The 26,914-nt window shown below is 41.6% G+C and overlaps 1 protein-coding gene across 5 annotated transcripts in view; it reads right to left on the minus strand.

The window, feature by feature from the left end:
* The window catches only part of SFMBT1 (Scm like with four mbt domains 1), a 99,455-nt gene continuing 72,541 nt past the window's right edge, over positions 1–26,914 (minus strand). For 3 of the 5 annotated variants that reach the window (XM_051811406.1, XM_051811405.1, XM_051811408.1), the window contains 19 exons: positions 26,757–26,851; positions 21,788–22,028; positions 21,252–21,340; positions 20,136–20,382; positions 18,542–18,639; positions 17,520–17,621; positions 16,463–16,613; positions 14,269–14,351; positions 12,239–12,365; positions 11,441–11,554; positions 10,034–10,076; positions 8,793–8,857; positions 7,208–7,347; positions 5,308–5,417; positions 3,438–3,613; positions 2,503–2,681; positions 2,067–2,312; positions 1,422–1,550; positions 1–558 (listed from right to left, as the gene is read on the minus strand). In XM_051811406.1, coding sequence (XP_051667366.1) covers positions 418–558; positions 1,422–1,550; positions 2,067–2,312; positions 2,503–2,681; positions 3,438–3,613; positions 5,308–5,417; positions 7,208–7,347; positions 8,793–8,857; positions 10,034–10,076; positions 11,441–11,554; positions 12,239–12,365; positions 14,269–14,351; positions 16,463–16,613; positions 17,520–17,621; positions 18,542–18,639; positions 20,136–20,382; positions 21,252–21,340; positions 21,788–22,028; positions 26,757–26,851 — 2,576 coding nt within the window. In that variant the 3' untranslated portion in view covers positions 1–417. The other 2 variants (XM_051811409.1, XM_051811410.1) reach the window with 2 other exon arrangements.

Here is a 26,914-nt window from a genome sequence, read left to right on the forward strand (position 1 = left end):
GGGGATTCTGTGAGACATCAGGGACAGAGAAAGGTTATTTCTGGCAGCCTACATGCTAACGTAAACAGGATCCGATTCGCCTTTTAAAGTTCCGTGCCAACAGAACTATTGAAATGTCATTTCCCATGAGAGGAGACTTTTCTGTAATCATTAAAAAATACATTAGAAAAAGGGAACCATAGAGCAAGAGACTATTGTGTTCCCGAGCTGGCAGCTGGTAGAGTAGCCCCTGTGTTTGCATTGGCATTTTGCTCCAGATGTTGTCTTCCTTTTGTCAAAACAGAAAAATCGAGGCTGACACACACTTTTAGGTCACCAGGGCCTCAGTTTAACTTCATTTGGCTTCACTTGCTAGAGAGAGGAAGGAGCATGTTTTTGTAGTTGTGCTTCAAAGGTCCACTTCAACTTGGCTGCTCCTCAGTTAGCAAACTGCTGGTAGAAGGCAAGTTTGACCCTCTCAATGTGATGGCAGAGTTTAATAGCTGGTCCAAGCTTCAAGTCCATACACTCTTGAACAGTGGGCAGAGTCAGCAGCAGCAGGGCCTGGCCATCGATTTCCTGTCAGGAAACAAAATTCCATAGTGACTTTGTATTTTTATTCTCCTTGCTCCTTCAGCTTTGATTTGCTGTAATTTCAGATTCATGACCGTTTGTGAATTAGATGTTTCTTTCATGCTACTCCAAGCAGCTTAAAAATCTCTCTCACAACAAATTAACTCCTTTCTTAAAACGTCAGCTCAAATTCACTGGCTGAGGGACAGAGTCTCATGAGATGCTATTGCAAAAAAATCAACCTAACAAAAGAAACCAAGGAAATTTCATGCAGAAAGTCATTTTACCCAACCACTGCATCTTTCTATAAAAACAGAGGTTCTACAAGGTCAAGTAAATCCATCACTACAAACCATAGTCATCATTAGTTCTAGTACTACAGTTTTGATAGCCAACGCTTCTTATGGCAAATTTTAAGCAAGATGCAAAAAAAATGTTAACTCGACTCTGTTTTGTACTCTGGTTGTCATACTAACACAAAAACATTCACTCCTGCAATACAACACTGTGACACCTGCAGTTACTCTGTAAAATAGAAAATATTTATCACATGGAAAAGGTAACATAAGTGGCAAAACTTTATCTCCTAGAAAACAGGCTCCTGCCTTCCTGGTGCTTGGCTGTAGGCATTCTTTGTAGTTCTGGGATTCAGATACCCCACAGATCAAAATGCCCTTCACTGAGTGCTGAGAAACCTGAGAAACTCTGGTCATTCCCTCAGCTCTCCTCTCCCAGACTGCTGTGGGTTGCACAGGTGTTTGTTTCCTCAGAACCCTACTGAAAAATTCAATCTAGTTTCTTCTCATGATTCCCCAGAGGATAAGAAGCAAAGTGACAGATTCGACATTTTAACAGACAGAAAATGATACCTGGTCAAGGAAAATTCTCGCCAGTGGAGCACAGTCAGTGGATTTGAGGAATCGTACCACATCAGCCACGCTCCACTCCAGAGGGTTACTGTCCAGCTGCAGCTTTTCAGCAACTTCCACCTTTATGTCCTAGACAAGCCACCCAGCGCAAAAAGAATTCCCAGAATATTACATATGCCATGGACCAACGCTCCCATCTACTCAAACTCAAACATTCAGCTGCCAACTAAAGGTCTAATAAGAGCTCAAACTGCAGAGGTTTCTTGGCCAGCAGAGATGTGTAGAACAGCCTTCTGCTCAGGGCAGAAGACAGTGTTACAGTCTGTCAGTGTTACAGACAGACAGCAAGGATCTAAACCCGAGATTTGGTCCACACCACGTCACTGCTCTGGTTGAACCAAGAGGAGTGCTAACAGTTGGAAAATGGGAAAGCTCACCATTCTGTCTACATCTTTCTGCCTAGTTCCTTATTACAGTCCTGCCCTGTAATAAAAATAATGATTTTTAATTACTCTGTAGTTTCACAATGCCCTTTATGGGTAACAGTGTTTTATGAGAACACATGTACAATGGTTAACACTCCCAAGGTATTTGTGCTTGCCCAGCACTGAGCAAGCAGAAGCAGAATTCTAAATTCCTGGTTACCTTTGGCGAAGGAGGTTTATTTTCATCATCAGAAAAGGAAAAGGTCCTGAGCTTCCTCTTCCGCTTGTCTCGGTCCTGAGCCAGGGAATGAGACAGTTCACTCTGTGTGGGAGATGATGACAGCGATTTCTTCTCTGATACCTCGGATTCTTCAAGCAGTTCATCTTGGTGCTCTGAGGTACTGTCCTCAGTCAGAGATTCCTCATCCACCTCATCCTGGTCATCCTCCTCTTCTGCCCCACTGCCCTGAAAGGTTCGGAAAAAAGAAAAAAAAGGCAATGAAATGAAAAACAACGGGAAGTTTAGGACAAAAGCTGCAATTGCCACCCGCTGCCAGGTGTAACCCGAAGTCACAAGGAACTAACATTTGCTGTTTCAAGGGAAGCTGGTCAGAGATCCCAGCCCGTGCCCATGAATGCTGTTGGCAGTGTCCTACCTGGGGAGATCCAGCTGGGGTGTTATCCACGGACGTAGAAGAACGTTTTTTCTTATGAACAAAAAAATGTTTTCGCCTCTTCCGTCTTTTATTTGGTTTCTTCATGGCTACTTCCAGGTTACTGTGGCCACCCGGGGGCCTACCTATCCGCTTGTTTTTCCGCTTCCCATAATAGTGTGCTGCCAGGACAGAAGAGAGGAGCACCGTGTTGAAACGCACCTTCAATGTCACTAGTTATGTTTGTCCATCATCAGGACTGGAAAAATCAGTAGAAGGACATTTCCCAACAGGAAACCCAATTCTGCCAAACTTCAAAATCAGTGTGTCTATATTTTCCTCTTTAATTTGGTCTAAGGAACAGGAGTTACTCATCAATTTTGTTTGCCCTGTAAAGATTTACTTCCTCCATCTCTGAGAAGCCCCAAATGATCTGATTTTATACAAAAATCATCAGTCAAAGATTTGGTCCAATTTAACTGTGCTTTTTATAATGTTTTGTAGTTTTTAAATATGGCCTCAATGCACTGTTTGTTCTCACAGTGTCAAACGGTTAAAGTCAGTTTACAAAAACCCTAAAAACTAAGAAAAGGGTTTGAAGGTGTATTTTGTTGCACAACAAATTGGTAAAAGCAATTATAATGCCACTTAAATTACAATGTTAGTCAGTTCCAGCCCCAGAAGTTGTCTTAAGGAGGTAAAGCTTTAAGCACACAACAAGAAGTTAAGCCATGGTTCTACTACTTAATGTAGAATCAATTTTTCTCCCCTACACATTGGCATGTGGATATTTTGTAGGTTTGTGCATGTAGAGCTTGAGCTGTTCCTTATGTAGGCAAAGCAATGTATTTTGGATTCCTTCTGGAGCCAAAACCAAAAAAAAATTAAAATGTAACACTCCAAGCTCCACCTCGTTATGAGATTAGTGACCTACTCACTGTATTTAGTCTTTGTCAGGACAGAGCAGTTCTCAGAACACTTATCCAGCACCATTTGAGGGCCAAAGAGGTTTGGACAACATTCCAGCTTGATGCATGTTTTCCTACAGAAATCTGCCACCCGATCTGCCGTCCTCACAACTTCCACAGTCGCACGGTAGCTCTTGCCTTTGTATCTAGCATTGGAAATATGGTCATAGTTCAGGAATCTTCCAATTACCAGCAGGAAAAAAGTACTTCATTTATTGTTTTGAGATCAAACAGAGAAATCTGAGCAATGATGAACTCTATGGACTGCCAAGTCCAGGAAACAGGTTTTCCTGTCTCTTACGACAGATCCCCAAATAAAGAAAAGCCACCACCAGAGGTGGCTGCAGCACCAAACACAGCAACACTGCCCTGTCAGTGACTACAAAATACCATCTGAGAGGACTGTTCCAGAGTTCAGATGTTTTGCTTTCTTTGCTCACAGATGGTTTGCTCTCTTTGCTTTTACGGGACTGCAGAAATTCCCACTGTGACACGGACAGCTGGTCACACAAAACAACACCAAGAGCACCCCCTGAGCTAATCATGGTAACAGCAGACAGCTTTTGGTGAGCCCTCTATGCACAGCCTATGGCAAGCAGATGGATTACTGCCACATTTCCAATCAACTTTTATCTAACTGCTGAACAGTTCGCCAGGACAGTCACTCGCCATGGCTCGACATATTGCTCCTGTTTGATTTAAATTAAGAAAAGATTTCTTTTTGTTCACCAGCCTTGCCATTACCCTGACAGAGCCACTCCGTGCAGTATCTGCCAGAGCTGTTGATCATTTCTGCTTTGTTCTCCCAGCACAACTACAGCACATGCTGATATCTATTAGGGGTGTTTCAGGCCTCCAAGTATCTCGCTAATGCCTTGAAAAAAAGAGCAATATTATCATAGTCCAGAGATCCCTGGTGTCATTACTGTGGCAGGAGAAAGCACACAGCAACTTCGATGAAACTAAACAAATATTTTTTCCTTTATTCTTCAGCTACATCTTCTATTTACACTAATCTTTCACATCACCCTCTTATTGCCCAAATCCAGAGTAATCCTTCAATACACGGAAAGGTGTCTTTTTATACACAAATCGGATCCAACAAAAGATTTACTGACATGTTGAAAATTATGTAGGAAAGTGTGCTATGGCACATTGGGAAAATCTAATCTCTAGTATGCAAACACAGTGACCTAATTACAAAACCATCCCTAGACTATAAAGGAGTATCTGGACTTATCAAATATATGCAAATATGTTCAATGCTTTCTTTCCTTGCCGCAAAATAATCTTGCAAAGAGGCTTCAACCCAAAAAGCTCAGCAGGAAAACTAGAGAGTGCTTTAGGGTAGACTGCTGTAGAAAAACTTCCATGCCAGGCTATTTCAAAGCACTGTTGTCACTTAATTTCTGAAGAATCTTCTTCCACTGAAAAATCTGAGTGGAAATGCCATGGGAGCCTGAGAAGCCTCCCAGGCAGTATGTGCTTCTGCTTTAAAACACTGACAATTATCTTCAGGTGAATTAAATAATCTTAAACCTCACCTGCAGGTCTGTCAACATACATACACTGTTGTACCAGTACCAGACCAGTCTCACTTGACCACTGGCTGCTGGCATGCCAGTAGCAGGGTATGCCTGGCATATTATGGAGCATTAAAATGGGATGCACTTCACCAAGCGCTCATCAAGAAATTTATAAAGAATTCAACATTTAATGGCTGTTGGCATCTTGATATGCTCTAAGCAACTTTTCCTTCTCTGAAATGTATGAAGTTAAAGTACACACTGCAGAGAAATCCTACTGGGATCAACTAATGGGGAACAGGACAAGAATTTACTTGGCTTTTAGGGTCTCTCCATGTCCATGCCAGGCAGCCTCTTCGTCCAGCTGCAGCTCTCGCAGGACACGGCTGGGTTTGTAGGCGGCATTGATCAACAGAGTGAGAACCTGCAGCGTGGGAGGGAAGAGCAGAAAGTATCTGTAGGTTATTTGTACAATTAATCTGTTTTAAAGTGCCAGGGTAGAATAGGAAATTACTCCTATTCATCCAAATTATCCAGCATCAAAGCACTCATTCACAGCAGGATTACAGATACCTCCTGATACTGCCAAAATGAACACTGAGAGCAGTCGACACTTCAGGCCTTGCCAACCTTCAGAATTTGTCTGCAGAGTCATGAGTGTATCTGGCAATTTCCAAGTCATTGCCCTTGAATTACACAGCACTAAATTAACGCCTGGGGCTGAATAACTACAAAACTTGCATAACCTTGGCTAAATCTAAGTGATTATCTTAGAGATTGTATGTCATGTGAAGATGTGCCAAAAAATGTTGCAGGATTTTGTTGCCTGCCAACCCACCACTTACAGCAAAATCATACTGCAGAATCTTAAGCTCTCATCTGTTTTGCTTTCATGAACCATGACAAGGTCTGGATTATAATAAAATGATAATTTCTCTGGTAATGTAAAATAACTTGAACTTGTGAATAGCCTGAAGTTAGGGAGGTATAGTACAAAACATGCACTCAAATTGTATTTCTTACATTCAGTATGTGCTTACTCCAAATCATTCCAAAATTGGGTGCATCAGAACCTTGACATTACAGACTTGCAGCTTCATTACTACTAATGCAGCAGTCCAGAAATAAAAAAAACAATTAAATATAATGCAAGTCCAAACTCTCTCTAGGATTCATACAGGGAGCACGACTCATAACTGAAATGAATGTACCCAAGCATATTGGTTGAACTGTTAGCAACACTCAGCATCTGCACATCAGCAGGATTTGTGCACACTTTCTACTTTCAGGCAATGAAGCAGATTAAACCTTCAAGGTTAAATGAAGCTGCCACAGAATTTCACACTTGTTCTCCTGCAGTTCTTACATCATGGAAAGGATGGGGTAATTTTCTGCATGCAAAAATGGACCTTTTTCAGTAATCAGCTTGACTCTTGACAACCAGACTCTTGTTTTACAGCATGTCTGATACGATACTTGGTAGGGAGGGTAAAAATTGCAAAGATGTTGAGCCAATTCCTACATTTAAAGTGATCACTTCATGAGAGCTCAAGTGGGCACATGTAGTTATGCCTTAGGAAATTCACAGCCTCTCAGGTCAGATAATAAGCACCTTTTTGGAGATTTCAGAAAAATAATTATTGCATTAAAAGTATCTGTAAATTTGCTGTGATACACCTTGTGGAGAAGAGGCTCTTTGGCATTAAAGAAAGCCTCTTCCTCCCTCAATTACATTAAAAAGCAAAACTGCAATTTCACCTGATCTTTGTAAATTGTATCCCACTTGCAAAACAGAGAGAATTTTTTTAATTTTCCAATTATGGAAAATAGTTTGCCATTTCTACTGAGAAAATCTGTATTCCTCTGTTTTAACATCAACAGTGCAAACTGTAAAGGAATTTTGGGATTATCTCCAGCTAAATTCTGTTAATTAAATTTGAAGCATTTATTACAGCTATAAAGAGATACTGACTCCTTTGATTGTGGCAATTACAGGTTACACTGTTTTAACCTAAAGTAAAATTCAGCAGTAGAAGGCTGATTGTAACCCAGATAAATGAGAGGCTTTTACTCTTTTAAACCGTTCCTGATTTATACTTTACTAGATGCAAAAAGACCCTCTTTAATAAATTCAAGCTGATAATGAGTAATTACCCATCTGTAATTAGAGACACTCAGTGTTTATGACAGGCCCACTGCACACAACCATCTCACCTCTTTGAGCACAAGGACACAGTTCCCAGGTCCCACGGACTGGGGGAGCTCTGCAATCCTGCCCTTGTTCAGGTAAGGCCCCGAGAAGCACCGGTGGTTGAAGTAGATCTTTGGGCAGCAGTACTTGCCATTAATTACCACTGAGAAATGAGAAAGCAAAGATTTAAACCACATGCCACAACCTCCCCAGGAAAGAATCTTGCAATACTACAATAATAGTTCATCTGCTGTGAAAAAGGAGGGGAGAAAGTCTTGAGTGACGTGAATTTGGGGTAGTTTCTGTGTCACGTTTGCAATGACAGCATTAGTTATTCCATGTTGCCAAAATATTTTTCACACTTCACACCCATGCTTGCAAATTGTCAAACTATAGTAAATAAAGATGGTCATCCATCAGGAAAGAAACATTCCTTCCTGGCTAGTCTGATCCTTCATGGTATTACACCAGTGAGAACAGGAAAGACAAAGACAGTCCCAACTTCTTGGTTACAGAAGCAGTTCCTATACAGCACTTACAGATAAATTTTCCAGTCAAGTAATTATCTCCCCCCAAAACTTCTGTCACCAGAGAAGCTGGCAAAATTATTCTACACAGTTTATCCTAAATTGCAGTATAACATGGTTGTGCATTTTTAGACTCTTTTCCCTCAATGAGCAAACAAAAGATGCAGCAACTGATTAAGTGACCTTTGATGAAGCAATATCAAGCATTCTAAACCCATTAAATGGTTCAATATTTCTCAATATTGAAGTGTAATACATGTTGCAACAGAGTTATGTGTAAAGACAATATTGTTTTATCTAGTGTTGTTGTAGTTTTCCTTGACTGATCAGTACTATCACTTAAAGATCTTAAATTCAGTGGTTGAAAACTGGCAGATAAATAAATGAAGTTAAATTTACATTATGACTCTATTAAAAGCCAATTAAACTGCTAAACAAGCACACACCATTTCTATCAACACTTGCTTTAGGTGAAGCTTCAGATGTGCACTTCACTGTACAGAAAACAGCAGAGGAGGCACTTTGTTGCCAAATGGATGGATCTGTGTGACTGTTTCACCAGCAGATGTACTTATTCATCACAGTCGTTCTTGCAACAGTTTAGAAAATGATTAGATTTTGCCATCTGGCACACAAAGCAGTTTACTGTTTGAATTGCTTTTGTTTATCATGATGATGAAGTTAACATAAAAAACAGACAGACCTGCTTCCCAAACTTAGAATCCAACCACTCAAGAGCACAGATGTAGTGTGCCTGTTTCTCCCAAGATTATTAAACATAGCAGGGGACAATAAAAAGTCACCTGCATAGGTCACAGTACACATAGAGCTCCATGTATCCTCTACTGGGGGGGCAATGTTCTGGTGTAAAAATCTCATTTCCAGGTTTAATGCACACATGAACTGCAGGACACAAGTAATTACATGTTTTTGTTTGTTTCATTCTTTTTTGAAGTTCAACAAATCATCAAGGGATGAAAATCTTCAAGCCCTTTCCTCCTCTTCCCTCTCCTAACAGTGCTGAGCAGGTGAACTGTTAAGAGGATTTTGCCTTTGTTAGCCTGACCTCTGTGATCAATACCTGAGTCAGAAGAGTTCAGTTCCTGGTTCTTTAGTCCATCATGAACTGTCCTTGAAGACAAAATTCTGAAATGAAAAGAAGTAGTTTGGGAAAAGGGACAGATGGTAAGGACAGTCACCACTCACACAGTTACTAAAAGACCATTACATTTTTTTTCCTTAGCTCCAGCTTTATTAATCTGCTTTTTATACCTCCCTTGTTTAACAATAATAACATGCAAAATCTACCCAATTCAATTTGGAAAGGACTTCTGCACTGCTACAGCCAGCAGCAATCCTTCCTTGCTTGAAGTCTATGAGCTACCATGGTGAAAAACACCACCAAAGCCACCCACAGGAGTTTACATTTCCTGCCTCCTCTTAACTTCCCATTTAATGGCACAAGGCACTGTGGTCTTACCTTACCCATTTTGAAAAAGTTGGATTTTAAACAAAATACAACCAAAATGACTCAAGTACTCTGGTAAGGATCCCAACAACAAAACACAGAAGAACAGCCTGCCCAGTATTTTAGGAGCAATGAAAACACTGGCACAGCACTACTGACAGCTCTGGTGCCTGTAAAGCTGTAGGAGTCAATAAAGCCAATTGGGAGGCATTCATGGAGCAGTGCAAAATCTTCTTTTTTTGGCTTGTCTGGGCCAAATTTAATCTGGGAAGGAGTGATTAGAAGTTCATCTACTAAAAGACAGCACTCACACTAAAGTGAATTTCTCTGATCAGCTGTGCAAAATCAGTTACATGTTAAGGCAGCCACATTTTTTAAGCATGTTTACATTACAGAAACTGTATTTTTTCAGAGAGGAATATTACAAAAGGCAATACAGTAATTTTTCCTACTACTCACCATTAAAGAAAGGCTCAAGCATAAATTTACAGTCTTAAGATCAGAGCAGTTTTTCTTAAATTTACAATACAATCTTCTAAAAGCGAAAGACCAACAACTTCAACCTCGGAACTTCAATGGCTTAACCTGTTCAATAATTCAGCTCAGTTGCAACAGCATTGTTAAAAAACAAATTCCAAGGTTTCTACCTCTTCCTGCTGTAATGCAGGTCTTTTTGAATATCAACAGAAACGACCAGCATTAACACAAATGGATTGTAGAATCTTTCAACCCTCAGTAGAGCACTTCTGTAAAGCTAAATCTTCCCTAACACAGCATGATTTTCCAATTAGAAAAAGAGAAAAAACCCAAACAAAATCCTAACAAAAAATAAAAGCAAAAAAGCTGTTACTTACTGTTTTTCTGGTTGAACTACTGCAATTTTTTTCTGCTTGTTTACTGAAAGGAAGACAAAAACATAAACAGTAAAGTATGAGAGGCAAACAAAACCATCTAGTACAAAAACCAGTAAACTCTTTTCTCCTAAGTTACACACCAAAAAGAATCCATGTTCCAAGTCACTGGCAGTGTCAGACAGCTGACCCATCTGCACTGGAGTAACTGGCCTAAGTAATTTGACAATAGGTTAACTTCAACTTTCACTAAAAATCCATTAAATCAGGCATGATACCCCCAGCCTTCCAGGAAATCTCACTTTTTGCATCTTTTATTTGCACCATAGCCCCTAAACTACCTGTAGTACCCGCCAAAAATGAATTTTATGCTTCCTTTTCAGCACCCAAGGGTCAGGTTGTTTGGCCTAACTTGCCACTTTACCAGCACAGCAACTTCAACAGTGTTTAACTTCGAAATGGAATAAAATCAGCAGGTTAGAAACACATATGACTTAGGCCAGTCGCTATAGAGGAAAACACTTGCAACTAAACCAGTCATCAGGGTGATGGGTCCACTTGCTCATTCTGGCTTTCACAATCAGGTAATAATATCAAACAAGTCAATGCAACATATGCCTCTTCAAGCTTTGTCCCCAAAAAACTTCTGGATTTTTTTTTTTTTAAGTTTTTTTGCCCTAATTAGGATCTCCTCTACTCCCTCCTGTCCTTGGCAGTGCAGGCAGATTAGTTTCTCTTGTTTTGACTTGCAGTAAATGACAGCTCACTCCAATCTTAAAATTCCCTTATCTTAATGAACATGCAGGAAATTCTTCAGTTGCTCCAGCTCCCACTAAACTTTAATAAACAGAGCTCACTAACCAGTTGAGAGAAGACACTACCTTATGCTACTTAGTCATGTAGTTAAAACAGGTAGGATTTACTTTTCAGCACTTTGTCATTAAGGGATCATTACCCTCTGGCCCATTTAGAAAGTTCCCTTTATTTAGACTCCAGAATGCATACACACTGGTTTGTTATGGCATTAATTTTACTTGAACAAGTGCAAATGTAAAATCAGTATCAGGGTCAGACACACTTCAAGAACAGCTTAGACAGAAGTAAATGCAGAGCATGGGGGGTTGTGTGTGTACATACATATATGATTTTTTTGTTATGACTAATGGATTGTTCCCACAGGCTTGTACAGCCTGTGGGTCTCCAGCCAACACTGCTGTTTTGGAGTTGTTGTATGGCTTCCAACTGTACCCACCAGCCAGGGGAACACTTGTGCAAGGCACAGATTCTCTGTGCATGATGAATGTTTCCAAATGCAGTAGTGCCAGCAATAATTCTGCAGTAGCCTGCTCTGGAAGGTCTGCCCATCTCTCTCCACCCAGGTAACCCCTGCAAACAGAGCAGAGCTGGTACCTATTGCTTTGCGAGGAGGCCTCAGCTGATATCCATTCGTCTCACACCAACCCACTGGAAAGATATTCATGGATTCCACACTCACTATGCAGTCAGGGACAGGCTTCTTGGAACCTGTTCAGTTTAGAAAAGGAAAAATTGAAACAAGTAATAAACCCCCCAATTTGGTTAACGCTTGCTATATGTTTGCCAGTGAAGCCACTTTTACTTATGGCATATCTGGGACACAGTATCAATCATTTATTCATCCCCTTTCACTGACCAGATTCTTTCCTGCCCTCATTTGCTTCCTCCTGAAGGCTGGAAATGGGAATTTGCCATCCACAGTTTAGCAGAGATGCACAGTGCATAGTAAGTGCATGTTGATGTACTCCCAGTCAAGAAATGGGATTATAAAAGAGAACAATCATAGGCCTACTCTGTTTTAATGGGGAACCTCTGAAAGTTTTCTTCCTCAATCTGGTTAAAGCTCGCTTAGAATGCAAGTCACTGGTTTGTAAAACTGTTCCAAGGCCCTTGCTTTCTAAAAGACCCCAATCAGCACTTTGCACAGTGCACCAGCCCAGCACTGACACTGCAATGCACAAATGCCATTTTTGGCTTAAATAAGTAGTGCCAGCCAAGGCAAAGTGGAGACAGACAATGCAAGTGGGGTTTGCTGTGTTTTCACTGAGGAAACTGGAACTTGTTCCCATACTCTGCACACAGTGAGTATGCTCCAGATACACCTCAGGTCTGATGATGGCATTACAGAAGAACCAATGCAAGTGCTACTTGCTCTTTCCACATCAGGCTTACCCTCCAGCTCAAGCCAGAGGTAGGAGTCTTTCAACTTGGTGACTGTAGCAATGCAAACTTCTTCAGGATCAACTGGGTTCACAGCCTCGAGTTTCATATTCTCTTTAAAGCCATGGTCAGAAGTTAACTAGGAGAAAGCCAGGACACTTCAGTAAGATACCAACTGTGTGTGTGTGATATGAACAGCCATGAACAGGAGCAATACAAAAACCTCAGTGCTGAACAACACAGAAAGATACTCAGGCAGGCAGAGAAGATTTCAGATAATTAGCACATTGAATATGAGATGTATTATGAACTATGAAGAATTTAAGTTAAAAAAACCTCTACAGACAGACCTAGAAAAGAACATATTTGTTCTCAAAAAATAAGGATGCTGAGAGTCACTGGAAGGATTGAGTGCATTCTCAGCAATCAAGAATTCTCTGCTGCTTGCTACCCAAGTGATAAGTCTGACAAATAGTCTGACCAGGTTCTCTATTCCATCGTGTTAGCTTGGAAATCCACTTTACGTATGCAAATAACATTCCTGCCTCATCCAAATGAGTTCTGGCAGACAGCATAGGAAGCTTTCTTTTAATTTTAAATTTTTTTGATAAGTAAGATCTTACTTTATTCACCAACTTAGTTCACATTTATTAAAAAAAAAATCCCCCAAACATACGAATGGATGTTTATCCAGCTCTGAAGCTCCTGAATTAAAGATAAGAAGTAGCAGCCAGACAGAGGACTCTTCCTCCCAGAGCCACTCTGCAACATAATTACAGGATCAATACATTATGAATTCTGGAACTAGCCTACAGTGATCAACTCTTCTCAGAAAGGGATAATAAATTCAATGACCTGTTCTAAGATGCCACAGCTTACAAGACAGAACAAGGGCAACAAGAATTCATAGCCAGCAACACCCTCTTCAAAAAATGGTAATTATTCATTTTAATTTCTCCCCTAAGCACTGCAATAGCCCAAGTATTGTAAATGGAACTGGAAGGCAGGTGTTTATAGAACCCTTTTCTGCTTGACAAGGTATTGTGCTTTGGGAGACAGCAATACTGTCACTGAACCAACAAAAGCCCAAAATGTTGCAAGTCCTTCAGGCACTGATTAATGTAAAATGATTATCTGGTACTAATTTAAGATGACTTGGTATTGATCAATACAGTGGAATTAATTTTTCAAGCTGAAAGGATGGAAGATTGAAAGAGCACACTAAATAAATGAAAATAAAGTCTATTGAAAGGCCCTGTTTCTACAATTACAGGAGTGCCAACAACTGATGCTGTTCTGTGACTCTTCCACAGGCTCTTCCACATTTCAATTTCACAAAACAAACATTTATTTTCAATCTGCATTATCTCAACTGAAACATTTGGTCCACTGCTTCCTTATGCAGGGAACTGGCATGCACCTTCAGTTCACATACATTTATACTCTCTTATCTCTTCTGTTTCCTGAGCTATCCCAGGTAAGGTGTTAAGGCACTCAAATGTGTCCAGAGGAGGGCAACAAGGCTGGTGAAAGGGCTGAAGGAATGTCCTGTGAGGAGCAGCTCAGGACTCTGTGTTTGTCCAATTTGGAGAAAAGGAGGCTGAGGAGTGACCTCACTGCTCCCTGCAGCTTCCAGAGGAGGGGAAGAGGAGAGGGAAGTGCTGATCTCCAGTGACAGGACACGTGGGAATGGTTCAAAGCTGTGTCAGGGGAGGTTCTGACTTGACATCTGGCAGAATTTCTTTACTGAGAGGGTGGTCAAACATTGGAACAGGCTTCCCAGAGAGGTGGTCCATGCTCCATCCCTGCCAGTGTTTAAGAGGCATTTGGACAACACCCTTTAACAGCACATTTTAACTTTTGGTCAGCCCTGAGAGGGTCGGGCTGTTGGACTGGATGGTCATTGTAGGTCTCTTTCAACTGAAATAGTCTATTCTACTTGGAAAGGCAATTTAAGTCAAAAACATGGAAAAGTTTCTTCTCTCTGGAATCAAGAGTGTCATTCACATAACACAAGAGATGTTTCTGGAAGAGAACCTTACCGAGGGGAAGCAGCTCTGGGGAGCGGCCTCAGCACCGCACTGTTTGAGGTAGTCTGCCCAGTCAAAGTCCTGCCCGGGGTAACCTAGGAGAAGGAAAAGCCAAGGGGTTAGAGTTTAACAGCCTGAGACTCCATTCAAACTGACATGAAATGCAGAGCACTGAGATCTGTTCGGGCCACTCAGGTTTGGCAGCTGACTACAGCTTCCTCAGCCACCTGAGGGCAGCCACAGCAACCTGAACCGTGAATAAAGTACATCTGCTGAGCAGACAAGGGCAGCAATTCAAGCACGGGGAAGCACTCTCACCCTTTTTCACAGGGTACAGATGAAATTCAGGAAAGATTTCTGCAATTGCTGTTGTGTCAGCTCTGAAACTTTTCTTTAAAACAGAGCAGTCAAAATGTGCACAATATCAACATACTACTCTCTCAAAGACGTGCTAAACACTAAGTCATTAAAGAGAGCAGTCAGATGTGCCAAGAGGCTCATCAGGTTTGCCAACAGCCGTAGATCTGCATTTATGTTTGAAGGGAAGACTCTTAACAAGGAGGCCATCAGGAGACACAGCATCCTTCCAAGAAAAATTATCCTCTTCTTGGGGGAAATACTTGGCTTCCCTGTGATCTAATAAAAGCAAACAAGTGAAGGGAAGAGGGAGCAGAAGTGTGCTGCCATGTCAGTTTGAGGCTGGCAGTAAATCAGCAAGTACACAAGTGCTGCAGTTATTCCACTCCCCTACAAGGGACACCTGTGACAATGGTTTAAGCAATCCAACAAAATCTTAAACCCAGTCTAAGAATACAGTATTAACATGACAAACTAAACACACAAAGTTCAACCATGCCATGTCTACACATATTTTAAATATGTGGGATGGTGACTCAACCACTGCCTTAGGCAGCCTGTTCCAATCTGTGACAACTCTTTCTGTGAAGAAGTTATCCCTAACATCCAACCTAAACCTCCCCTGGAACAACTTGAGGCCATTTCTTCTCATCCTGTCACTTCTTACCTGGGAAAAGAGACCGACCCCCAGCTGGCTACAACATCCTTCTTACAGGTAGTTGTAGAGAGCAAGAAGGTCCCCCCTGAGCCTCCTTTTCTCCAGGCTGAGCCCTCTCAGCCCCTCCTTGCAGGACTTGTGCTCCAGACCCTTCCCCAGCTCTGTTCCCTTCTCTGGACACACTCCAGCACCTCAATGTCTTTCTTGTAGTGAGGCCCAAAACTGAACACAGGATTTGAGGTGTGGCCTCACCAGTCCAACCTGAACTATTCTGTGACTTTTACCCCCTCAGAGAGGGCTGAACCACAGAAGGATCTATTTATTTGTCTCAGTTTTATCAGTCCCAGTAGGGCTCTTGAGACCTCACGCAATTCAGAACGCCCACCATGTGCAAGGGACTACAAGAGCAGGAACTGAAAATCTTTGTCAGCTCCAGTCACATGCCCACAAAGTGAGATTTCATTTTTCACATGCAAAATTCTGGGTAATGCTGATCAAGCAAAGCCACTTTTTGTATTTTTTCCTACCTGAAAGGCAGGAGACAAACATCCTATGGTGGTTGCTCCTCTGATGTAAGGAGCAACTAAAACAAAACATTCTGAATTCTGAGATGGTGAATCAGAGAACTGACTCCCTGATTTTACAATACCATTGACATTTCCACTTTGAGAAAATGAATAAATATTTCAGCAGCTGAGGAACACTCCCCTATTCCCTTATGTCCCGAAGCAATGTTTCAGCAATCTGCTACAGTGCCTGATAGGTCCCTGATAAAAAAATAGTTCATTAACTTCTAAGTGATAAGATATCCTAAAAATATTATAAAATAATTATAACAATGTTCCATTCTGACCAGAAGCAAAAATCCAATGCAAAGACTACAGGTTTCTGATATCATGTTAATTAAGGCTGAAATCAACATTTCTTTCAGCCCTGGAACACACATACCACTTGTTCCAATGTTCAGGATTTTATGCATGACCAGCATTCCCCAGCCTCTCTCATCTTCCCAAATCCAGGCTTAGACCCAGGAAACTTCAGTTTCACTAACTCAAAGCTCCTGTTTGTCAGAATTTGATCTTTCTTGTTCTACTACACGTAACTGTGTTGCAGAAGTGCTGTCCTAACCAGAGCAGTGGGGACTGGGGAGCTGCTCCCTTCGGGGAGCACGACAGGGCTGCACAGACATACCTGGGGGGGGGCTGAGGTTCAGGCCATTCTTCAGGCTCCACTGCACTGGGAAAATGCCAGCACTGTTGACATGACAAACGTAGGACTGGCTGCTGGGACGGTCTGGTCTCAGGTCATCAATCTCTATCATGAAATATTTGTCATTGAACACCTGGAGTCAGGCAAAAGAGAACCACGGGGTCTGGTGAGTAGCAGGTTCTGATCTACTGCTCCCCATCCCTCATTTTGTTAACTTTAGTAAAGAGCAATATTGTATGATACTAACTCTTTATCTTGAAATACTGTGAGGATTAAAAAAAAATTAAAGGAGAATCTATGGGATTTATAAACCAGTGGATTCCTCTGCATTATCTAGAAAGTTAACAAATATAAATAACAAAAGTTAATGTATAAGCACTTTAAAAATGAGGTGATCAAGCACTACATGAAATTTTCTCATGAAAAATGCAGAGGAATTAGTGTCTGTGGTCTTCTTACTATTCTATAATAACAAACTGCTTATTTCAACAAGGCTGTGTCCTAGGATGGACTGTCACAAGTAAACCCACTCCACTGCTGATGTAAACAGAAGCAGGGTAAGCAAATAGCAAGAAAAGTAAGACCTGATTATGTTGGGAGAGTTTTCATTTCAACTTTTAAATCTGATCATCTAAATGTCATAGGTACATAGTAATGACAAAATGCCATATCTACATAGCAATGACACAACTTTTGCACAAAAAAAAAAGATCAAAAATCTATCTTCAACTGGATTCTCAGATTATAAGACATTACATCAATTTTAATAACCTGGGTTCGACAATTCTAGTAATTTGATCTTTTAAGCCTGTATCTTTATGGAACTTTTCCTCTCTGTTCAAATGCAATGGCTTCACCATCAGCAGTTAAGATGCTTTATCATGGCAGCCTGTCCCCTGAGGGAGACATACAAAATACTTCATTTGGAAACTAGTTCAAGATTTTAAGATAATCAGTTAATGAGAATTCCCTGAGCACTTCAGAACAGAAGTTGCAGTAGTACTGAATCTTAGCAGGACTAGTTTAAGAACGCTGGTACCTTAAGAACTGTAGCAGGAGAGATTACAAAAGGAGCCATTGGATCCACAGCTTCCAACTTCATGCCTTCAGAGAATGAATGCACTCCAATCACAGGTTTATCCTGAAAAATGAGGTGTCAGTGTGATTACCTGCCTTTCTCCATCAAAGACAGACGTACCTCACATAAATCAGCTGAAGAGGATGACTTAAGTTTTTATTAGCTCATTCTAAGAAATCAACCTGTTGGAATAGCAGCAACTTCCCCAGGTGAAAAGGCCAACAATGCCCTCTGAGACTGACAGTCTTCAGTGAGTTTTAGGAAATTGAGGTCCTGCCACTTCCTCCTCTGACATTCTCCACACAGAAACAAGATTTGACAATACAAGGTGGTCTGGTAAGTCAACAGAAATGTTCTGGGGTTTGTTCCTCTAACTTTTAGCACTCCTCTAACCACTCATGAGCTACACTAAATGAGAACTATACAGTCTCAGTTTTCAGTCTAACAAAAACTTGCAAAACAGGGCTCCTTCTTCAGAATTATGTATATCCTGCTCTACGTATGACCCAACAAATTCAAGAGCTGCAGCACCTCCTCTTCTATTCTGCTTACAGGTCCAAACAAAGCTGAGAAAAATTAATTAAGAACTTGAAGAATTAAATTTACATTCCTATTTCGCAAAATATCTTAAGATTTTTTTTATTATTATTATTATAAACAATTAGAGAGACTGTTGTAATCCAACAATCTGTAGTGTCCTCCAGAAGGACACTAATCTGCAAGACCAAAGTGGGCAAACAACTGGAGATGCCTTTATAAAGCATCAGAATTGTGATGGGTGCATTGTCTAACTTACCAAGAATTGATAGTAGTATGATTATTTTTTATTATCCTTACATTTTTAAACTAGAGGGAGAAAGGAAATAAATTTAAAAAACCAACAAAACAAAACAGGGAAAGAATTTTAAGTAAGTGACTGACTTCCCTGAACTGTTTCTTAGGAATATAACATTTTCATGGATTCATCAACAGCATTAAACTACCTTAAAAAGATCTGTAGGAACGGATGATTCCTCCTCCTCCTCTTTCACCTTCTTCAGGATCTCTTGCCAATCTGCTTCACTCCTCAAGGACCTAATGGCTTGAGGAAAGAGAGAGGGAAAGAATGAATAAAGTCACCTTCCTTCCTCTTTTCCTTCAGACACAGAGCAATAAGGCCAAGAGTTTGATTTGTGCTCCTCTAACTGCTAAATTCTTATCTGTTCAGAACCTGTGCAAATGCCTTCCTTCTCAGAAATGTACTGCTTTCTTCAACATTTGCCTTTTTATGAAGAGGAACTGAACAAGCAACACTGTATCACCCATACACTGCCCAGTCTGCTTTTTCTGAGAGTACAGAGACCACATTAACACCAAGGAAAACTTCTGGAGAAACATATGACAAGAAAACAAATCCCCAGCTGGATAATCCAGCTGGTTTTACGCTTAAGCAAGCAGAAAGTTCAAGAAATGTTCCACTAGCCTGTTCCAGATGTATAAGTTACTCCTTTAACATCTGCAATTGCAGGCCACACACCTCTGACAGAAGAGAAACTACTCATAGCAGTGCCATCATGCACAAAAGATCCCTGGGAGTGTCTCAAAGCTCTTACACAGACACCAAAAGGAAACAAATCCAGTAGCTAACTAATATTTTTAAAAGACACTAATCACTTAAATAGTGCTGTGGAATCCCCCCATCTGGTGCTTGGCAGTGATTTGGCATCTCCCTGTTCACAATCCTGATTTCAGCAGAGATTGGTCAAGCACTAGTAAAAGCAGATGCTCAGTCATTCCAATAGGATTGGTTTGGTTTCCTCAGCATGATTTCTTCTTGCTGTGAGGGGAAAACATTAACGAAGAAAACCACAACAAAAGCAACTGTTCTAAACAACTTGAACTTCTTCAACTTGTAGCACTGAGTGTGCCACAACCTTAAATGCACACCTGCAGAAAGGCTTTAGGGTAATGCTCAACATTTTCCAGCTTTATCCCAAGGTTTCCCTTCATCAGGAAACGTTACATCACTGCTCAGCTTGTAAGTCAACTGTGTGTGTTTCTGCCATTTTATGCCCCAGTCCTTTGAGGACCAGCCCTGACATGAAAAATAAGCCACCTGTCCCACCCTCTGCCTCAGTTTCCACGCACTCATTCCTTTTTTTAAGGGATATTTTCATGTCTTTAAACAGTGTCTAAATTAATCCAGTGGACTTGAGGGTCACAACTGCAAAAGCTCCTGTTGAGCAGCACTTCAAAACCTTAAGACTTTCTCACCCCCAGGAATACAAACCTAATAAAATTAACAGTGAAGGCAATCCCTTCCTCAGTTCCTCCTTTTCCACAAACAGGTGGAAAGTTCTGACAGGCAAAAGCCATTTAGCACCTTCTGAATGAGTGGGTGAAAAGTCTTGAAGGATTTTTTTTTTTTCCACTTACATTTTATTAGGTACAATACTTGTCAGATCCCACAGTGATTATGTGACCACCATGTGCACCCAGAGGGCAGATTCAGAGCACTAAAGCAGCATGCAGTGTTCTCTACCCTCTGATCATCAAATAAAATATGCTAATATACAAAAAATAGATGTTTTGAAGTACCTAAAGGTGGTTGCAGGCTATATCCATGCTGGGCTGCCCAACCCACTTGGTGAAGGAAAGGGTCCAAGTAGAACAGCCACTGGTCAAATTTGTCAGAGTCCTCCAGTCCTTCATATCTCAACTTCAGTCTCCCCCCAACATTTTCTACCACAGTGACTATCCAGGCTTCCAGGGAATCCCGGATGTTTTGCAGTTCTAGTCGGGAGCCTGGTGCAATGAGATCCAGTGGATTTTTCCCTCTGTGAAGCTACAGAAAGAATACAATTATTCTGCACAACAGAACAAAACGAAGCCCATACTTCCACCTCTATACACACTTCTTTTTTTCATAAATAAAGTATGAAAACAGAAGAAATACACGTCTCTTACTAACACAAGACAGAAATTACAATGTTCAGAACCACTGCTGTTTGCATCAGAGCTTCCTCAGAGCCTGTGGATGCAGTCACACATTTCACTTACATCCTCATTATCACTGTCAGAGGCATTATCACTTTTGTATTCAAGGTTTGAAGGAAACATGCATAACCTCTTTCTAAAACTGAGTCATCCAACATACAAAGATGACTAGACAGAAACACAGCAAGACAGAAATGTTAGCTGGAATGAAGATGTCAGTGGTATTTTCAAGAAACCATTATGTTCTGCACTTTATAACCGTGAGGTGCAAATATTGTTGAAGTGCAGAGGAGGGGATAAAAATTTGGTTCTTCACTAGCAAAGATGTGATATTTAAGTAAAACAATAACCTGCCCATTAGTAAAAAACCCAAACAGAACAAAACAATCTGAAGTGAAAGGAGTCAACTGAGAAAGGGGACAACATGGAGGAGCAGAACTGGAGGAAGACTGAAACCTAAGGGAGTTGAAGAAGATCTTTCTTTTGATAGGATTAAGGAAGAGCCCAAACCTGCAGCAACAGATATGTTTCAGGGCAACACTAGCAAAAATGAATAGTCTAAATAAGAAGCATTAGAGAGTGGAATGCTATGGTCAGCAGCACATTACAATGCTCCCTAAACTTAAACAGGGAACTGACAATCCAAATAGTGGTTCCCCTAATGAAGAAGGGGAAGGCCAAGACAAAGACCAGGATGCAGCACATTGCAGGACTCACCCCCTCGAGCAGGTTGGCAGGAGCACTGCACGCTCCCTTCAGCACCCGCTGAAGGAACTCCTCCTGGTCAGGTATCCTGTCCTTGATACCTATGTGAGAAGTGAAGAAAAGAGACTGTGATTCTTCCTGCCAGATAAAGATTATTCAGACACGAGATGTTATCACACCCTTGTGCTGCCTAATTCAGAAGAATCTGCCATGCACCAGTAACATCTTAAAAAAAGAAAAAACAACAACATTTTGGAAGGAAATGACAAAGCAGTAGATTTTGGTGGGTGATAATTAAGATAATCACAAGCCTCTGTAAGAATTAGTTCTGAAAGTTCTGAAATTAACCTAACTCCTCTCTGGTGAAGGAGCAATCTCCTAATGTAAGCCATGGGATGTCAGGAAAACACAGCAGATAACCTCAGCTTGCCTCCACAACCCCACCACCCGCACACACCAGCAGCCCTGCAGGCTACCTGCCAGGCTGCCACAGGACAACAGCACACTTTTGTATGTACCCCCCCCCCTTCTGCACACAGAGCTGATACCTTCAGGCACTTTGAGGATCTTCTTGTTCTGCTCACACCAGCCAATGGGGTGCAAATCAGCCGTCATGATGTCGCACCAGAAGTCAGCCTTGCGGTCCTCCCCGTACCCATCGTAGCGCAGCAGCAGCAGCTGCCCACAGGTGGTGATGATGGTGGCTACCCAGTAGGTGTTCTGGTCAGACTTGACAGCCACTTCCAGCTTCATTCCAGGAGCAAAACCATTCTGCAAACTTGTATCCACCTGAAGAGGAAGATCATCACACCTGAGCACCTCCCAGAAACTTTGTTGAACAACAGAGGGAACAGTTTAGACACGTTCATTAGCAAAAAACCTCATGGCAAATTCCATCCAGTGTCTTCAGAGAAACAACTTCATCACATTTATGGGACCCAAATTGGAATGAATAAAATCATCCTTCATGAAATCTTCTTTGCATTTCAGAGTATCTTTTCAACCTTAAATCAATGCCTTGCCATTCATGTTCCTACCCTGAACAATACCTCCCTCACCACTGAAAGCCTTTCCTGCTCACAGCTGGGCTGTCAAGCTCAGCAAAACTAAAGGCCCAACTCAGGATCATGACTTTGACTTGTTGTGTTAAACTGTGGTTTTCAAGGTCTTTGGACAAAGAGCCTGTTTAAAGTACCTACACATGCTTTAGGTAACAATATCAGCATCCCTTCCACCAAACTCCTCTAAGAACTCACAAACTGCAGAATAAGGATTTTGAATGCCTCTATCCAAGAATCTAAATAATTCTGTACCTAGCATTGCTCCATAAATTGCATGGAACATAATCAGTATGTGTTCTTGAGTTAACTCATGCTTTGACACAGTAAAGCACCAAATGCTGTGATTGCTCTGTGTGTATGTGGGTGTGCTGTGGGCAGGTAAGGAATCTGATTGCACAGTACTGATGCTAAGATGTGACCTTAAAAAGAGAAGGCAAAACAATAAGTTTCTCATATCCCTACCTTCTCTTAGCTCAAACAATTCTGAAAGAGCAGAAAGAGCCTCTTCTGCTCTCACTGTAGTATGTTTGATCTATGCTTAAGTTTAGGTCCTCAGTCCTAATTAAAACTCTGACATGTCAATCCCTTCTTCTCAGCTGACTGTAACTGGTGTTTTCTTTCTTAAGTGGTCCCAAGCTTCATTTCCTCTTTGAATCAACTGCAAGAAAGGCTTTCAGCATGATGCAAATGGAGTAGACACTTTCTGGGGTATTTATTCCCAGTTCTGCACTGACAGTTCAGTAACTGCCATAGCTGTTACAGTCTCATCAGCCAGCACGTACTGGTTTGCTAAAAATAAAACTAAGAGAACCACATCAGAAAGAAAAGCATATGCCTCTGTTAACTGTTCACATCCTTCAGGTTAATATCCTTCACTTAGAGACACCTCTTCTTGAAAACATAATCAGCAGGTTCTAATACCTGCAGCCATCCTGAAGTGGTATTATAGAGGGTGACTCTTAAAAAAGACAGTTGTCTTGCTGTCTTCCCAAAGACTTTGTATTCTGGTTCCCAAGGGATAAGCCTTGAGCTCGACACAGTGTGAGGAATTGGGCAATCTGTGCAGCTCTCTATACCCGACCTTTCAGCAAAGCCTCACGGCAGAGAGAGCTGCAATCAAGGAGCCCAAGAGCAGCAGAAGGAGCTTTCCCTGCAGCCAGGTGCGTGTTCCTAACGCCGGCAGGGATGTTCCCTCGGGATTACAGCGCAGACCGAGCAGCTGTTCGCGCCCTCTCCTGGACACCATCGAGCAGTTCAAAGCACAGCACTCGCTTTCTCCAGGCGGGTTGGGGGACCAGGGCAGGCTAGGAACATCCAGAGGGTTTTCTTTGGAGCAGTGGGGCGGAGAGGGCAGCCTGTTGCTGCACACACGGCAGGCTGAGATGGCCAGGAGTGCTCAGTGACTGCACTGCCCAGGCAGGTCCCACCACTCCTTCCCAGAAGGTCCTATCCCCCTATCTGTGCCACGGCACAGGTCAGAGCTGGGGGTCCAGCTCAGCTCAGGAGAGTGATAAAGAACACACACAAAATACTAAGAGCATGCAAGAACACACAGCAAATAAGTGTGTTCAGATGATGCTGAACACCAGGTTATTTTTAATACGTGTTTACACATGTATAGAAGTAGCAGAGAGGAATTAAAATAGAGCATTCAACAATTCTAGACAAAGTGTAGACTTAGGGGGGATGACAACATTGGCATCCAGTGCAGCTCTAGGTTTTTGCTAAGTTCTTTCTTCTGCTACACTGTAGGTAAAACAGTCACTTTGATCTCAATATCGTTCAGTTCTGAAAATGCTAACAAATTAAACATTAGAACATGCTTAATTTGAGAAGTAGCTTACATTTTCCAATGCATCTTGCTTATAGCAAGGCAAAACTCTGAGAATTAATATAAGCAAAATATAAAAGGTCTTCTCTCTCATCTAGCTTTGCTAACACTGGCTATGTAACAATAGATTACATTTTCTTAATCCGAACATGTACTCTCTCCTGCAACACAGGTCAGGTATTTCTCACTTGCTACTCATAATGGGAGGTCACAGTCTCACTGCTTCAGTATTTAAAAAGAACCAAACAAAACCCTTAAGATTCCATCTAAAATGTATTTATATTAATTAATTAATTTGTAATACACGTTCGTTTGTTCTTGTGCCAAGGCTATTCTTCAGCTTAGATTTTTCCACTCTGCTTTGTTGAGAGTACAAAAGTATTTCCTTCTTACTTGTCCTGACAGTGGATCATTAAATATGTCATTCTTCAAGTCAAGCAACTCACACCACAGATTTCAACTGGAGGGACCACCAGTCTCTGGCACAGGCACATCCAGTGCCTGTATGCTCTCCACTGGAAATCACTCACCTAATGTACCCTGGAATCACCTTAACCTTTTCTTAGGGCTTCATCACACAGACAGGCTGTCACTCTCCACTGGGAGGCAGTGAGACTCTCCTCCTCTACCTTTTCCAATGCCTTACCTTCTAATGGACAGCAGAAACCCCCAGCATGTGACCCTGCACTCCTGCATTTCTATGAACAGCACGATCCAGGTGATGTGACACTGATGTAAATACACTCCTCTCTCTGCTTGTCAATTCACTGTCAGCATTGACTCCTCAAAATTTTATGCCAACCTTATTACAGAGAACATCAACACTGGTGTCTGGACAAATTCTAAGGAACTCTGCTAACAAATGCCTGATAGTTCTGTTTCTGAACACACAGGAAACTATTTCCCCGCTCACTGATGACCCCTTGCAGCAGTCCTGGCCCCCCAAGCCCCCAGGGCAGCAGGACAGGGCTGGGCAAAGGGCTGGGCTTTGCCCACACCTGCTCACTAAACCACTCTCCACCGCAATGTTACCTGCACCAGCAAAGCTGCACTGTGCTCCTCACATGTAGGGACTAATAACAATTAAAAATGGGGATTTTTTTTAAAGCTAATTGTATTTTTAGCAAGCATGGCCACAGCCAGCAGACCTGTGACGTGACACAGCTGGGTTGGCACAGGGGTTGCGAGTCTTTCAAAGCCTGTCTCTTGCTAATTAACAAAATGAAGCTATAATATTAATTCAGTTGGCCACCACTATAAAGCTGGCATTACAATTAGTTGTATCATGTCCAAGCTGTGACAGTAGGCTTCCTTAACAGAGATCCTGTCAGGTAAACCACACCAGAGAACAGACCACTCCTCACACTCCTGCAAAATGCTCTACTCTGGGCCCTCAGCGTGGGCTGCATGGACACCACCACTCTGAGTAAGCTCTCTCTTGCCACAGCCTCAGTACACTAAGGAAGAACAAAGCAAGCAGAGGCCCCTTCCCTCCAGAAATGAGATACCTGAATGTTTATTTTGAAAAAAAAAAAACAACCCAAAAACGAAAAGCTTACAATTACATCCCAGTCTACAGAAGAGCTTCTGTGAAGCCTGTGCTTACTCTGCATCCTCACTACTAACACGACTGCATATTTGAACAGATTGTTTAATGTTTTGCACTTCTGCAGGTCACCTTTGCATTCCTGTGATCCTTCCTTCAGTCTGCTTTCTTGCTGATTTAAGTTTCCAATAGAGAAAGTCATGATACTGGATCCAAAGCCTGAGCACTATGGGATGCTTTCCAAGTAATGTGTCACACAAAAGTCACTACCCTCACTGACATGGTAAAAGACCCACAGGCAATCTTTGAAAGACTATTAAAAAGTAACTTTAGTAAAGAGCTGGATAAGGATACAGGCTGGCAATCTGGAAGGTGTTTTAATTGTTGGAAGAGAACCAACAGGTTTGGACACCAGCCCTACAGAGCTCACCTTCACTGATGACCCAGGACAAGCAGGCAGATTTCACATTCAGATCCCACCCAATGGGACAGGGTGTTCCAGGATTCTACCATCAAACATTTGATTAAAGATGTCCAAGGGCAAAGACAAGGGCTTATCAAGACTTCATCCTAACCATTAAGCCTGTGATCAACAATTATCCTAATCAGTCTTCTAACTACTACAGCCAAGTATTTGGCAGAGCTATTATTTTCTCCTTCAGATCCACCATTAGACTTCTTTGAGAGTACATTTGAATTCTGCTGTTCAAGAACTATTCTGCCACCAGCTTTTCTACAGCAAGTCCTCCATAGCAGCTGTCCAGTAGCACCACAAGGAGAAAGAGACTGGCTATTCTGAGCTTCTTGAGAAAAATCAAGCTTATCCTCTGGTGCAGAAAAGACTAAGAGCTCCTGAACTTTCAGCACCTGTGGATGGGGTTACCCTGTACTACATACAGAGAGGAAATGAGAAACAATAATAAAAAGGTTAAATTCCTCATTTCTCTTTACTCTAAGTAACATGATTTTAGTTAGTCTTCCAGATTTGAAAGCATCAGCATATTCAAAGAAACCCTACATTCAGTGTATCAAAAAACCAAGGCAGGACATGATAAGCAAACACACACTCCCTTACTCACATGTTTGAAAGATCCATGGGGGGCTGCAGTTGCTCCTGTGTCTTCTAGATACTCATCCCAATTGAATTCCATTTCATCCACACTGGAACCAGCATCTGAAAGAGAAGCCAAACACCTGTAATTTAGCAACGTGTTGGCTTAAGTTTTAGGCTACTACA

Source organism: Manacus candei, unplaced genomic scaffold, assembly GCF_025592945.1.
Source record: "Manacus candei isolate 608988 ecotype Guabito, Panama unplaced genomic scaffold, ASM2559294v1 h1tg000082l, whole genome shotgun sequence".
NCBI lineage: Eukaryota > Metazoa > Chordata > Aves > Passeriformes > Pipridae > Manacus > Manacus candei.